We start from the raw sequence: 13,492 nt of genomic DNA on the forward strand, positions 1-13,492 counted from the left end.
TCTGCATACTTTGGTTGTAACAACTGTTTTTTAGGTTATTTCTGCACTCTAGCCTTTGATCTCTGTTAACAAGGCATTTATATTGGGAGGACTGCCACTCACTGAGTTTCTCCTTTGTGGACCATTCTCTCAGCAGTTTATGAAATACTCAGACCAGCTGGTCAGTCACCAACAACTATGTCAAGTTCAAAGTCTCTTAAATCACCCATCCTAATGCTTGTTTTGAAGTTCAGCTAATAGTTTTGATCAGGTCTGCATGCTTAAATGCACTGAGCTGCTGTCCTGTGATTGGCCAGATCGATGTTTGTAGCCGTTGAACAGGTGTACCTGTTAGGGTGGCTGTCGTTATCTATAAATGAGACTGAACATACTTAATTTCCTCCAACAGAAAGAAAAAGATGAGCTTAAAATGATCTGATAAAATGATTTCAAATGTTATTTATTGACAATGGTATTACTGAATATGGTAGAAAGGCAATAACAATTATCAAGCAACAATAAATTATCAAGTGGCAATACAGGGATAAGTAACATATTTAGATTTCTACAAAATAATATAAAACAAACATGAACATTAACTTAATACAAAACTTCTAAAATCCAGATTCTCACAAAAGACATGAGTTTCTTACAGATTTGAGTTTTGCAGTCAATAAGCAGTATACAATATATAATATACATGTTACATACAAGTATGGGCTCAGCCCAGGTGCAGCTGAACTCTTCCTAAGACACAGTTTTCCTTCTCCCACAAGTTCAAATCTACAGCGCAACACAGCAGAGTGCCAAACTATTAAAATCTGCAAAAACAAGCAGAATCTGAACCAGCAGATTGTGGTTTGGATGAAGGCCCTTTTGTGAGCAAATGCAGAACATTTTGCATTAAACTAATTAAGTAAATGTATCTCTCAGCTATAAGACAAGTCCTCCTGACAAAGGACTTTAAAATGCCCTGTGGAGAAACATCCCCATGTGTTTCACTGTACTCTGCAAAGTAAAGGCCTGCTTTGAGTGAGGATTAAAAGTGCTTTTGATCTTAAGCGTGCCACTGTGTCATTTTTGTATAAACCAGCATAAAGTCAACCACAAAAAGCAGAGGGATATCCATATTTTTTCCTATTTATCTAGATAGGTTAACTGCCAGTGCTCAGGGGGGGAAACAGCTTTAAAACCTCCCAGAAAGAAGGTAAAAAATGTGTTTTCAGTTCATCTTTTCACTTTCACACTGAAGACTGTAACGAACATAAAACCCAGGAGCACAAAAACTCCCGATTGAGGTCTTTCGTGTGTGTCTCTGTAGAAATGGCCATTATCACATAAGCTTTCTGTCTGGTGGGATCTAGAGCCAGCCCTCAACAGTCCAGTGGGTGTCTCAGTCTATCAACTTAATGATAAACATATTTGTTCCACCCTCTGCGTTTAGTCTCCAGCATCTCATTTGCATCTTCTTTTGATTTAAACCGGGTTTGCTTTAACTATGTTGTTAATCCAGTCAATGTAATTGGTGACACGGGTGTAGACTCCAGGTTTATCTTTCTGCCCACACCCATCGCCCCAGCTGATCACACCCATCAGAGTCATCCTGTCATTGTATCTGCAGACAAGCGGGCCACCAGAGTCTCCCTGTAATTGAATCCAAGAAGCAAATTTAAGGGAAAGTGTAAAGAAAATAAAAGTTATAATGTTATGAGCATGATTTAACTGTGAGGATAAGTGTGGGTGTTCTCACCTTGCAGGCGTCGTCCAGGCCTCGAGTGTCACCAGCACACAGCATGTTTGAGGTAACTGTGCGTCCAGACAGCACCCCTGGGACACAGCGCTCTTTGGGCCACAGGCGAACATAACCTCTCTTAACACGGTCAGAATACTCTGGAGAAACTGTGAAGAGAGCGTTGCATTAGTTTAGATTGCCTATACTGTCCCCTGCTGCTCAGATACTTAAAATGACACCAACTTGTCTGTGCGATAAGTACAGTAGTAGCCATAAAAAATGAAAAAAAAAAAGGCTATGATTTAGTTTTCTTACATTCTGCGTCTTTTCCGTAGCCTGAGATCTCACACTCAGTCCAGTCGGGCAGCACCAGCCCACGTTCGGGCAGACACGCCGGAAGAACTTCTGGAGACTTTACAGCACAGATGCCAACGTCCGTCTTAAGTTTCAAAATGGCTGCAAGTGGAAAGAGTGACCAAAGGAAAGTCAAGGCAATGCACTGGGAAAATGTGGGATGAAGACTGAGAGTTGAGTTAAAGTTTTAACAAGCCTCTGCTGCCCACTTAAGCTTCCATATCATTACTGCTGGAGGAAAACAAGTTCACTAAAGCGTCTCATTCTGTTTTCATTATTAACATTGAAGTATGACTAAAGTAGCCTCAATTCTCCACACAAACAGTTTGACTAAGAGCTCTTTTTTTTAGTCTGGCAATGATTGTGTGCTTATAAAGAGGACCTTGGTGCAGCTTTTCAGGTCATGTTCTTAAAATTAGACATTTTTGGCCCCTTTCACCCTACCTTCTTGCAGAAAGTTTGAAATACAGTCGGGAGGGGCTGCTGTGGCTCAGACTAAATCATACAAAGCCAAAAGCTCAAAGACATGACCAAAAGTTCAATTGTGTATTTGTGTCTCTGGATTAAGGTACAAGCGATACCTTTCTTTGTACCGACTATGAAATTAATCTTAAGTTTACGCACTGTATTGAAAACCTAATTTGGGCTATAGGTTTACACTGCTGTGTTTAAAAGTTTATTTTTAAACTTTTATATTAATAAATGAAAAGTTCGAAACAAAGATAAAAAAATATTGGATTATTGTTTCTGTTACAATGAAATGTTCACTCACCGATGTCATTGTCGTATGTTTCCTTGTCATATTTCTCGTGGATCCAGAGTTTCTCGACGCTGAAAATCTGCTCGCTGCTGGAGTTCTGTTTCCGAAACGTTCTCCCCAAAATTACTTGCAGTTTATTTACATCGTTTCTGAAAAGACAGAGCGCACTCGTTTGTTTGCTATATGGCAAACACGTTCGACTAGTGTTTAGTGTATGTGCGTGCATGTGTGAAAGCTGGAAGTCAGTGCTACCTTTCTTCAAAGCAGTGTGCAGCAGACAGGAGCCAGCAGGAATCAATGAGGATTCCTCCGCATAGATGAAAGTGCTTTTTGTGACGGGGTTGGTAAAAATTAATGGCCGCCTGCCACGGCTGCTCCGTGATTTCACTCGCTCTGCCTCCAAACATGCGGAACGATGGTTGGGATAAAGTGTTGTCTAAACGCTTGCCACATGTTCCTACAGAAGAGACAGGTTGGAGAATGATGGTTGAACGACAGTAGGATTAATCGACACCCAGAAGGAGGGACTTTTGGTTATGTCTGAGGTGTTTTCACTGGCTGTGAAGATATCCTACCTCTGTTATTGTTATTAGTGGTGGGAGCACGCGGGTCAAGAGTGGGCATAGGCGGACGTCTCGCTAAAGAAAGGAAAACTATGGTTATCCTCAGTCTCAATATTTAACTTCTGTCTTTGCTATCGCTGCCAAATGAACTCATTGATGTAAAGGAACTCACAGCATTTTGGTACGTCGCACAGCTCCCAGGTCAGAATCATATTTTTGTAGGTGTGACACCATGGACCTGCGTCATTGTCTGGATTTCTGTTGAATAAAAAAAGAGATTTTTTTTCTCATTTAAAAGTAGAACATCAAATGTACTGCAATTATAAGGAAGTTAAAATAGGTGCTGGCCTATGTACCTGCAAAAACTGTGGCTGCCCAGTCCCAGCTCCAATGCGTCCGTTCTCCAAGCATTGTACATCTTGCGCTTGACAGCGGGAGAGTCCCACGGGAGGCAGCGAGAGCCGCTCTTGGTGACAGATGCTGTGCCTCGGTATTGCTGGCCAGAGCCGAGCGCACATTCTCTGTGCTTATCTGCTCCAAAGAGCACATATGGACAGATGTATGTAAGCCCACATTTAATGGTATTTGATCTTTCTACATGTTAGGATTTTGTATATCTATACCTTCTGAACATCTGGGCAAAGAACAGAAGTCCCATTCAATCTGTGTGCCTTTATAGATGTAACACCAGGGAGAGCTGTCACCGTCAGGGTTCCTGACATAAGGAGAAACACAAAGACAATAAGGGAACATCTTCATAGCTTCCGTAAAAGGCTCGGATATTATGTTTTCCAGTCTACTCCAGAATTTGTTAACACCAGGCCACCAGCTTTCAAGACGAACAATCCTAGTCTTGTTATTTTTTATAGATAGCAAATGAAATATTCACGCAGACGCTCCAGCACAGGTACCTGCAGAAGTTGTGATTGCCCAGTCCAAGGCTGATGGCGTCTGTTTTTCGAGCCGTGAACCTCCTTCCTCTCAGAGATGTTGAGTTCCAGTTGATGCACTCTGCTCCTGATTGGCTGACACTCGCGGTGCCACGGTACCCATCACCCTGCCCCACAACACACTTCTCATTGGTGTCTGTTGGAGAGAGAAACAGACAGTGGTAGTCGCTAATTTATATATGAGACTGATATTAACGTAATAACTGGTCTGAGTAAGTTGTTCCGACATAATATGTCTTGTTCTTGTTTTTTTCAGGGGTTTTTTAGATTTGAAAAAGCTGTAGACTATTAAAAAGCTTTTGGATAAATTCTGAAAACATTGCTATTTCTTACATAAGGCTTTAAATTTGTGCCCTAATAGCATTTATATCGCTGTTTTCCAATTAGTGGTTTTAAAACAGTGACCAAACATAACCTATGATGATTGTAAATGCATCAGATTTATAGCCTGGCCATATTAACTCGTAGTTTTTTTCACTAAAATCATTTGCCTGTGACCGCTGAAGTTCAGATAATTATTCCACTGAGAGGGTGGAGTGTCCTTCAAGTGATTAAAAGTGGGCCACAGAAACAAAAACATTCATATCCCAGAATGTCTTTCCATCCTTTATGATCCTTATGTCTTCCCTCCAAACCACAGGCCCATGACACCAGTAGTATGAGTCACACAGTCAGACTGTGATCTTATCAAAAGTTACTAACAAGCTTTAATCAGACCACCAGTTTATGGACACACCCGAAGTCACTGCTGCTTTAAAAGCACAGTACAAATCAATCGCATGTGTTTTGCTCCAGCCTGTAGTGCTATTTGTCTATTTTAGGTTGTTTAGGTGTGACCTGTCCAGTATTGGAGACTCTGGTTATTGAAATGTTGCTTTGTCCTAAATATAAGTGACACTCGCCTTATGGGCCTCATAGCTGTAAACAAAAAAATCATCTGAAAAAGTCAGTGTCTCTTTCCAGAAATCGTGACTTTGTTGCTCATGAACATCTACAAATTTCATGTAAGACCTACACATTACACCTACAGGAGCTGCTGGGCCATGGAAACCCATGCCATGAAGCTCCTGGTGCACAGTTTTTATACTGATGTTAATACTGGAGGAGGTAGAAAACACCTGAATTTAAAGCCAACCTATAAACACTGATCATATAAACCATCGGTAGTGTCCATCTACCCATGATAAAAGGTGTATTCTTGTGACAGAAAGGAAGGAAATACTGAGTGCAACCACCCTTGGTTGAGCTGTGTTGCAGCTTCTTTGGTTTGGCAACCAAAATTAGTTATTACTATAAAGTTTTCACAACAAAGTTTGTGGATTTCTTTCCTTTTTTTATTTACCATCATTTGAGTCACCTAGGTCACCAAAAAACGATTACTGGCGAGTTTTATGTTGAAAACTTGGAGTGAACTCTTCTTTAACAGCTTTTTCATTGTTGCTTTTTTTTCTGTTCTGTAACTGTAAACTGAATATTTGTGGTTTGGGATTGTTAATTAGAAAGAATAAGATTTTTGGCACTTTTGAAATTGAAATGAAAACATAATGAAATTATATTAATTGTTATTTTTATATCTCTGGTCGTTCGCTAGCTGAAAACCCACGATTTAGGTGTTTAGGTGTTTCTTGAATACTCACTGATCTCACACTGAGCCCCAGTGAAGCCTCGGGGACACTGGCAGATGTAGTCTGAAGTGTACACAGCTTCCTTGCAGGTTCCTCCATTATAACACTGAGACACGTAGCAGTCTGGAAGAGGCAGACAGAGCGCCGTTTAGTCAGCCACACGTCATCCACTAACAGTTTAAATAGTTAGTATATGATGGATGTGCCATGACCACTGCACAGATTGGGTTTGAGGCTTGTGTGTCATATACTACAGTGAAACATTGAGGATTATGCAAAAGTCTTTGTGCATGGTTCACCCGGACTTTCTTGTTACTTGTAGTAAATATCATCATAGTTTCTTTTTGAAACTTTTTATGTCAGGTCAAGGATTTCTCTGTAGAGCAGAAGTGGTTTCATGCCATCTGCAGTCCTCGTTTTCATTTATTATTTCAACATTTCCTAAAGGCCGACGCTTAGAATAACAGCTCTGCTGTCACTCCCAGTGGTATGAGCTCACAGATGTTGCAGTTTGGCAGACTGAAAATGTGGTTGTAATTTGACTGAGGGAGGGGTAATCAGCCTTCACAGAATTCGTCAGTGGGGGTGAAAGTACGCACGAGGGCATGTCTGGAGAATCTAGTTCAAATAATCTCAGACTAAACGACGCCCACTCAAAAACACAGAAAACCCAGCAGCTCTTCGTTTGGATGCACTGAAATAACAGGGATTTGGACACATAACCGAGGCAAGCCAACAAAAAATAATCATTTGAGGTTATAACAGCCCGTTAGAGGTGAACTGAAGTTATAATAGAAGGCAGAGGGCAGTGAGGGCAGGAAAGAAGACTGACAGACAGATAAACAAATAGTACATTTAAATTCTGCTCAATGGAAACAAAACACTGATTAGAAAAGTCAGTCAGTCTCCTTGTGTTTGTGTGTATGTGCATCCATGTCACACTCACTGATTACGGGCACAATATGACAATGCGCTCGTCCTCCTAAATCACAACGGCAATACTCCACACGCTGCCCCTTCCATTGTAGCCAAGTGTCCCCAAAACTACGCACAGCAGACGTCTCACTATCCATGCAAAGTACTGAAAACACCACACAAACATAAGTATACAACCAATAAAATGATAGAAAACACAGAAAAACATAACTGTCATACTGTTAGAAACATAAAAACACAGGAGGGAGGAACACAAACACGTGGCTGACAGCAAAAAATGAAAAGACTGATGATTATGAAGAAGAAGTTGGTGTTATTAGAGGAGATGAACAAAAGTACAATGAGGCTCACAGGAGGTGTCAGTGGAAGGTGAAGACTTCTGGACATGAATAATCAAAAGCGTCCCTCTGGCTGGCTGCCTGTAAGGCTCACCTCTGTAAAAACGAGTCCCTCTCTTAGTGCGGAGAAGCTCCACCTGCAATAGAAAGGACCAGTAAAACATGGAGCAGACATGCATGGGAACTGGATGAACGGCTTCAGCCTCCAGCTCAAGCAACAGTCAGCGTATGAACTTTAAATTAGACAATTTAAAATAAAATGCTGATGAATGCTATCGCTAGTCAGTGGCACACTGTCATACAGCAAAAACACAAATTCAAACACATTAAACGGGCTAAATGTTTGCTCAAGTGGATAATAAACCACAGGAATTGGACTGTATTGAGATAAGCCCTTGTAAAATATGCAGGATTTTCAGTAGGTTGAAGACAGCTTAAGGTACTGTTCTGTAGTACTTACATTGTCCGCTAGGCAGCAGCAGAGAGCACAGAGGAGCACTATTAGTTGCAGTGACCTGGTCATGGTTTTTCCAGAGGTCTTCTGTTTGCTGGAGTGAGAAAACACATGCACATATTAGAAGCAGTTTTATATGGACATATGGATGGATCAGGGAATAAAACACAGACAAAGAATAGCATACATTGGCAGCTACGTGACTGTGTTTACAATGGTTTATGAGAAATATAAAAATTATGAATAGTCATTTCCTAAAGCTGTGAAATAGGTCATAAATAAAGACAAAACCGACTCCTTCTTTTTCCACTTTCTCTCAAAGTTAATATGTTCTTTGCATATCGAGACATTAACCATCGCTGTCATTGTCACTACGTACACACAGTGAAAACACTTGCAGCTGTGCAAAAACCGGAACAATTCAGATCACTTCAAATATTCGACATTCAGTCAGGTGACTGACTTGAAAGTGAGGTCATGTTCATGTTAATCTAAGCTTTTCTCCTTAATCTGTCACCAATACTAAGCCAACAATCACAGGAAAATGATGAACACTGGTCACCTCCTCCCAGCTGTACTGTAGGTCCTTCCTCCATCCCTAAGCTTGTTTCTGAGAGGAAAGGGTGGGGGGAGGTGGGGTAGCTGTGGGAACCTGGGGGTCATTCCTTGTTTCTTGAAGCCGAGCTGACTTCTTGACTCAGAGAGGAAGTTTTAGCAGCATTTGCAGAGCTGTCTCATAGGAAAGTGAATAAACTCAATGCTGACCTATATTCAGTTCACTTATTTTTACGTTCCTATGAGGCCATATCATCCTATTTATTTAAAAATTTACATACCAAAAAAGACTCTATTATCACTGTCTGTCATTTAATCTACTTCTTTCCCATTGGGAATAAACAGGACACAGATAAAGTCTTTAAAAAAACTAAAAAAAATGAAAGCGTGATCGCCACATCAAACAACACAGTCCAGACAGCCCTCGAGCGATGAAACGCAGCACACTAGAAAAACAGTTTCTGAACCATCCTGTGAGCTTTCCTGCTCTACCAGAGCAAAGCAGCAGCTGTGTGAGGACAAAGTGACTCAGAACTTCAAAGGGAAGTTCAAGGAAAAAACAAAAGACCAAGAAAAAGTAACTAAATTTATATTTCCTTTTTTTTGTTTGATATCCCACTTGCTCCATTTCTGTTATAGAAGAGTCTAATTATGCAGAAAAGTGGTAGAGAGGAGCATCTGTAGCTCCTCAATCAAGTGTGAGTAAACATGAGTCACAGAAGAAGGAGGGGTGAGTAGAAGCAGGAGTCGAAAGAAAGAAAAAAGGACAACACTGGACACAATTGACCTGAAAAGTTAAAAAATATCCATATAAAGAATTTCCAAGTGATTTTAAAATAGTCCAAAAAATCTCTGACATGAACAAGCATGCAAAGACCTAGACACATCTGCATACATTTTGCCCTCTCTTCTCTTTTGGCTTGTTCTTCACTGAATCACCTTCTGCGGTTGACTGAGCTAATAGAAAACTGCATTGTGCTTTCATATATCAGCATATATGAAACACCCACACACACACACACACACATACACGCACATACACGCACAAAGTGCTCAGGAACGTGGAGCTAATCAACACTCCCACACACAAAGATTTAGTGTTCATTCTCCTCATTGTTTGAACAAAGACTCCCTCTCAGAGTTTGACTATGAAAACACAAATTCACACACTCACCATTAAGAACGCAGGTCTCTTGGAGGCTGTTCTTGACTCTGACAAATAAAAACCCTGTTGTCCTGTGCTGTAACCCCCCAGTGGAACCTAACTGGCAGGGCGACAACAAAACACTACTTTCTTTTTTGTTTCCTTTGTGCAGCTGTTCAGCTCAGTGCAGTCGCCCCTCTTTCTCTCTCTGGCCCTGTCAGCTTAAAACATGTGTTTCCTGCTATAACACAACCAGCACAGGCCCCATGTATCTAGGAAACGGGCGTACATATCAACACACGCAAGCACGAAAACACTTGCCGACAAACACTCATCGGATGTTAACATATGTGCATCCACCCTTTCTAGTATATCTTTCATGCGGAGGCCCAATTGGGGGCCATAAAAAAACAACATTCCTTTGGTAATCTTACAGTACAACTATATGTTTTATATGGTCGGTTTTACAACTTTTAATGCATCTATGTGGATAATAATGCAGAAGCATGGACAAAAAGTCAGACATTTATCTGTCTGGCCTATTTTAATCTGTTTTTAACTAAAAAAGTGGCTATTTCAAAAGGAAAATATCTGATATGACTTAAATTTAATGTTGTAATAATAATAAAAGTGTAAAATATGGAATCTTATTACAGTATTCCAACTAATTACAGATATCTATGTAGTCTTTGGTCCACTTTGCAGTAGCAATGATCTTATAACAGTTTATAACCCTAGCTGATCTAAAACAGTATCCTAAGCAATAAATAGCAGTAAACTCTAAATGAGACACAATACAGCTTTCTGGCACTGAGAGGCTTAACACACTGGTCTGTTACACCCAGACTTTTAGTAGCTGAAACATGTACAACCAAGTATGCACTCTGTGGAGAGTGTGGTTCCCCCAGTTAGTGGGTCAGTTATGAATGGAAGAAATGAAAGCATTTTCAGAGTAGCAACAGTCAGACTGTGAGTCATAACAGCTGCTATGAGTTGCAGCACGTGAAAACAGCAAACATATGCAGCAGATGATAAGATGCACACAGACACAAACACACACATAGAGCAGTTATGTTCATGCTACTTTGGTGTTTTTAAGGAATCGGTCTTAAGTGCTGTCCACGGTCTCTGACATCAGATTTTTCAGCAAAAATTAGTAGCAACTGAGTTTAAAAAGGGTCAGGCATGCTTCTCTACTAGAGACAAAGCTGAAATGTTAAAGTTAGAGACTGTGAAGGAACAAAGTTTACACCTCTGTGTGAAATTCAAATTTCTAGTACTTTGAGCATGTTTGTGGTCACTCTTCCCGTCTCTCATCTACACAAATATCACACTTGATACTTAATAAAGTAGTGAAGAGTGGGAGGACTGTTCACACTGGTGCACATGGGGGAATTAGCAGAGGAAACACCTTTACAGCGTAAAAATTTACAGTTGGTTTCTTACTGGTATTTCTCAGAAGAGGTTCTGAACTTTAAAGCGTTGAACAGGTCTGACCTGATGGTATTGCTGAATCTTTACCATACTTTCAGTAGGTATTATTCTTTTGAGTAAGAGGTTTGCATGTGTGTAGAGTGACTGTTAGGATCTGTCATGGCATGTGATGTCATGTAAGATGTTTCGAAGGTATTATGCATTCTTTACTCGGGGGATTTCAGTCAAGCTTCAACAAAGCAGCTGTGATCTGGCTCCGTAAACTCCCACAAAACAGAGAGCAGCATTGTTGCCTTCCCTCTGTGTGCAATATGATACTTTGCAATCTTTATCGGAATGAAACCCAAGCTCCTAAAATGAAGAAATGCAGGTTATGGGAGCAGTTGCTGATGTTAGAAGTGGCGAGATAGTGGAATCTGAGACAGCTATGCAGGACAGGATGCAAGGATGAAGACCTCAGAAAGAAACCGAAGAAAGGCAAAAAAACGGTAGGGTGTTCTGGGGAATTAAATCCCAGAGGTCAGCAGAAAGAGAATGAATCCTCCTGAGTCACACCAGCTCGAGGTCTGCAGAGACACATGTAGGCATTGATGTATTTTACATCCAGTCTCGAGGCCATTGTGTGAAGTAAATGAAGGTTTGGTCAGAAAGGAAGACTACAGATATATAAGAAGGCTTAAAGCTGTAAGACCCCAGGTGCTGATCCTATGACTCACAAACATAAGTGTAAGGCAAAAATCCAGCTGACCACACTGCCAGGAAAGCAGATACCAGTTACAAACTCTACTTTCTCTCAGCACACAGCAGTACAGATTATCAGTGCGATGGAGAACATCAGCGCTGACAGATGCTAAGGAGGAGAACGCTCTCAAGGGCGCCAGCTCAGACGCAGATCCAGCTCATTAGCCACACTCGGCTTGGCTCAAGCTGGTACACAGAAACACATACTGAGGCATTGTGGAATCCAGCTTGATAATACACACACAGTCCAGCAGCAAAGCACGATATCACCATGTTTTAAAGAAGCTGTACAGCAATTTGTGTCAGTTTTGATTACGCAAATTGAAAAGTGCTGTATGTGATTTTAGACTCCCACCAAACTTAGCAGGTGGAGGAGGATGTAGAGAGCTGCTGAGGTCAGGGTGAGAAAAGTATGAGATGTTCCACATAAATGACTTCATAGGCTGCAAGATAGTTTTTTTTCCTCACACAGCTTACCCAAAACTTTTATGAGTGGTGCTGCAACGTGCATGACATTAAATAGACAAAGAAAAAAGTCACACCTTAACCGACATCCTGTATTAGCTGAAACACTTGTTAGTACAGTTTTGGCTGTTTATGCTGTACTATTATTCTAATTGTTTTAATCTATGGCATTATATGCCAAGAGACACCTTAATATATCTCTATCACAAGACTACACACCAGTTAAAAAAATGTTCAGTTCCTTTTGATTGTTTTTTATAAAACATGATAATTAATTCCAATTGACACGTTTAGTTGGAACCGCGCAAAATCCCTGCAACACCATTATCATCATCACATAAAGCGGATCCAATTAACTGAATAACCTTTAATAATTACTGTTTCATAATAACGAGCGACAGGGAAACGTAGTAAAACGGAGTTTGTTGCAGGAGAATCCTCTGGTGCATGTAAACCTCCACCGCGGTGACATCTTAATACAAAGGAGGAAAAAAGCTCTTACCAGACACGAAATCTTCTGAAAGGATCTCTTCTCGTTGTCTTTGCAGTAACTCTGAGTGTTCTTGTATTTGCCGCTCTGACTGAGCTGGTTGTCCCTCCGCTCCAAGTTTATACCGAAGCGCTCCGGTCGGACCGGTGCTTCAGGGGAGCGGGCTGACGTCAGGGATGTCGGCTCCGGCCCGGATGATGCTTGATGATGCAGCCGGGTGGGCGGGACCATTCCAAGTTAACAGGTTAACAAGTTTTATTCTATACGTAAGGTATTTGATGAGGAAATCTGCATTCGTCATTTCTTTCAACAGAAATACGCCCGTTTTATTGCATAAAATAGATCAATATAAACGACATGCTATTGTTTTCAAATGTATGCCTATTTATTATTTAAAGGAGAATCAAAATGCGTTTACATTTCAGGACAACACACATAAAATGTGTGTGTAACAGAAAGAGAGAGACATATGTACGTTATAAATGTTTTTAAACATTTTTAATAGATAGATGGCATATTTAAAGGATGTAAAGGATGTATGTTTAGTGAATGCTATGCAAATGTGTTGCTACCGCGTTTTTATTATTATTATTATTATTATTTTATTATTTTATTTTAGTTGGAGTGCAACCAAACCGAACAAAAACTACTGAAGCTTTTAAGCAGACGTGTAAAGTGAAAAAAACAACAAAACACTAGTAAACAGCTCATTCTTCGCACAGTAGGTCGCCTCTGGGAGGCTGTGATGGGTTGTGGGTGGTACTGTATCACTGTGGCTAACCACCTGGCACCAGGAGCCCTTTGTTACAACCACAATCCCCTTTATTCAACCCATCCCTTCCTCAGGAAATCAATCATTTAGCCTGAAAAGTAGCTCCATGTCGTTTTAAGAACACTTAAGGTTTTTATTTTCTTGGAATAATCCATGTTTATTGTTTTTATTGGCTGTTAAATCTACATTAAATTGCTGAA

General features: G+C 40.5%; 1 protein-coding gene across 5 annotated transcripts; it reads right to left on the reverse strand.

Annotated features, from left to right (window-relative positions):
- Positions 1 to 410: 410 nt before the first annotated feature.
- plat (plasminogen activator, tissue) lies at positions 411 to 12,710 on the reverse strand. 5 transcript variants are annotated; one of them, XM_082554553.1, is made up of 15 exons: positions 12,533 to 12,709; positions 7,698 to 7,785; positions 7,254 to 7,374; positions 6,910 to 7,044; positions 5,976 to 6,086; positions 4,300 to 4,474; positions 4,012 to 4,103; positions 3,745 to 3,919; positions 3,561 to 3,646; positions 3,401 to 3,463; positions 3,078 to 3,282; positions 2,838 to 2,974; positions 2,027 to 2,167; positions 1,730 to 1,878; positions 411 to 1,623 (listed from the first exon to the last, which is right to left on the reverse strand). In XM_082554553.1, the coding sequence occupies exons 2-15, from the start codon at positions 7,758 to 7,760 to the stop codon at positions 1,456 to 1,458; spliced, it is 1,821 nt and encodes a 606-aa protein (XP_082410679.1). In that variant the 5' UTR covers positions 7,761 to 7,785; positions 12,533 to 12,709; the 3' UTR covers positions 411 to 1,455. The 5 variants fall into 5 exon arrangements, with proteins under 5 accessions (XP_082410679.1, XP_082410677.1, XP_082410680.1 ...); XM_082554551.1 differs by having other exon boundaries at positions 7,251 to 7,374; XM_082554554.1 differs by having other exon boundaries at positions 7,332 to 7,374; positions 12,533 to 12,708.
- Between the last annotated feature and the right edge of the window lie 782 nt (positions 12,711 to 13,492).

Source organism: Aulonocara stuartgranti, assembly GCF_965226115.1.
Source record: "Aulonocara stuartgranti genome assembly, chromosome: 12".
Taxonomy (NCBI): Eukaryota; Metazoa; Chordata; class Actinopteri; order Cichliformes; family Cichlidae; genus Aulonocara; species Aulonocara stuartgranti.

Excerpts from the sequence above, each read along its gene's own strand:
- plat (XM_082554551.1), bottom strand. The coding sequence starts at position 7,760 with ATGACCAGGTCACTGCAACTAATAGTGCTCCTCTGTGCTCTCTGCTGC. Across the intron at positions 4,475-5,975 it reads TGGGGCTCAGTGTGAGATCA|ACACCAATGAGAAGTGTGTT; the intron begins GTGAGTATTCAA and ends TCTCTCCAACAG. Across the intron at positions 2,975-3,077 it reads GCACACTGCTTTGAAGAAAG|AAACGATGTAAATAAACTGC; the intron begins GTAGCACTGACT and ends CTGTCTTTTCAG.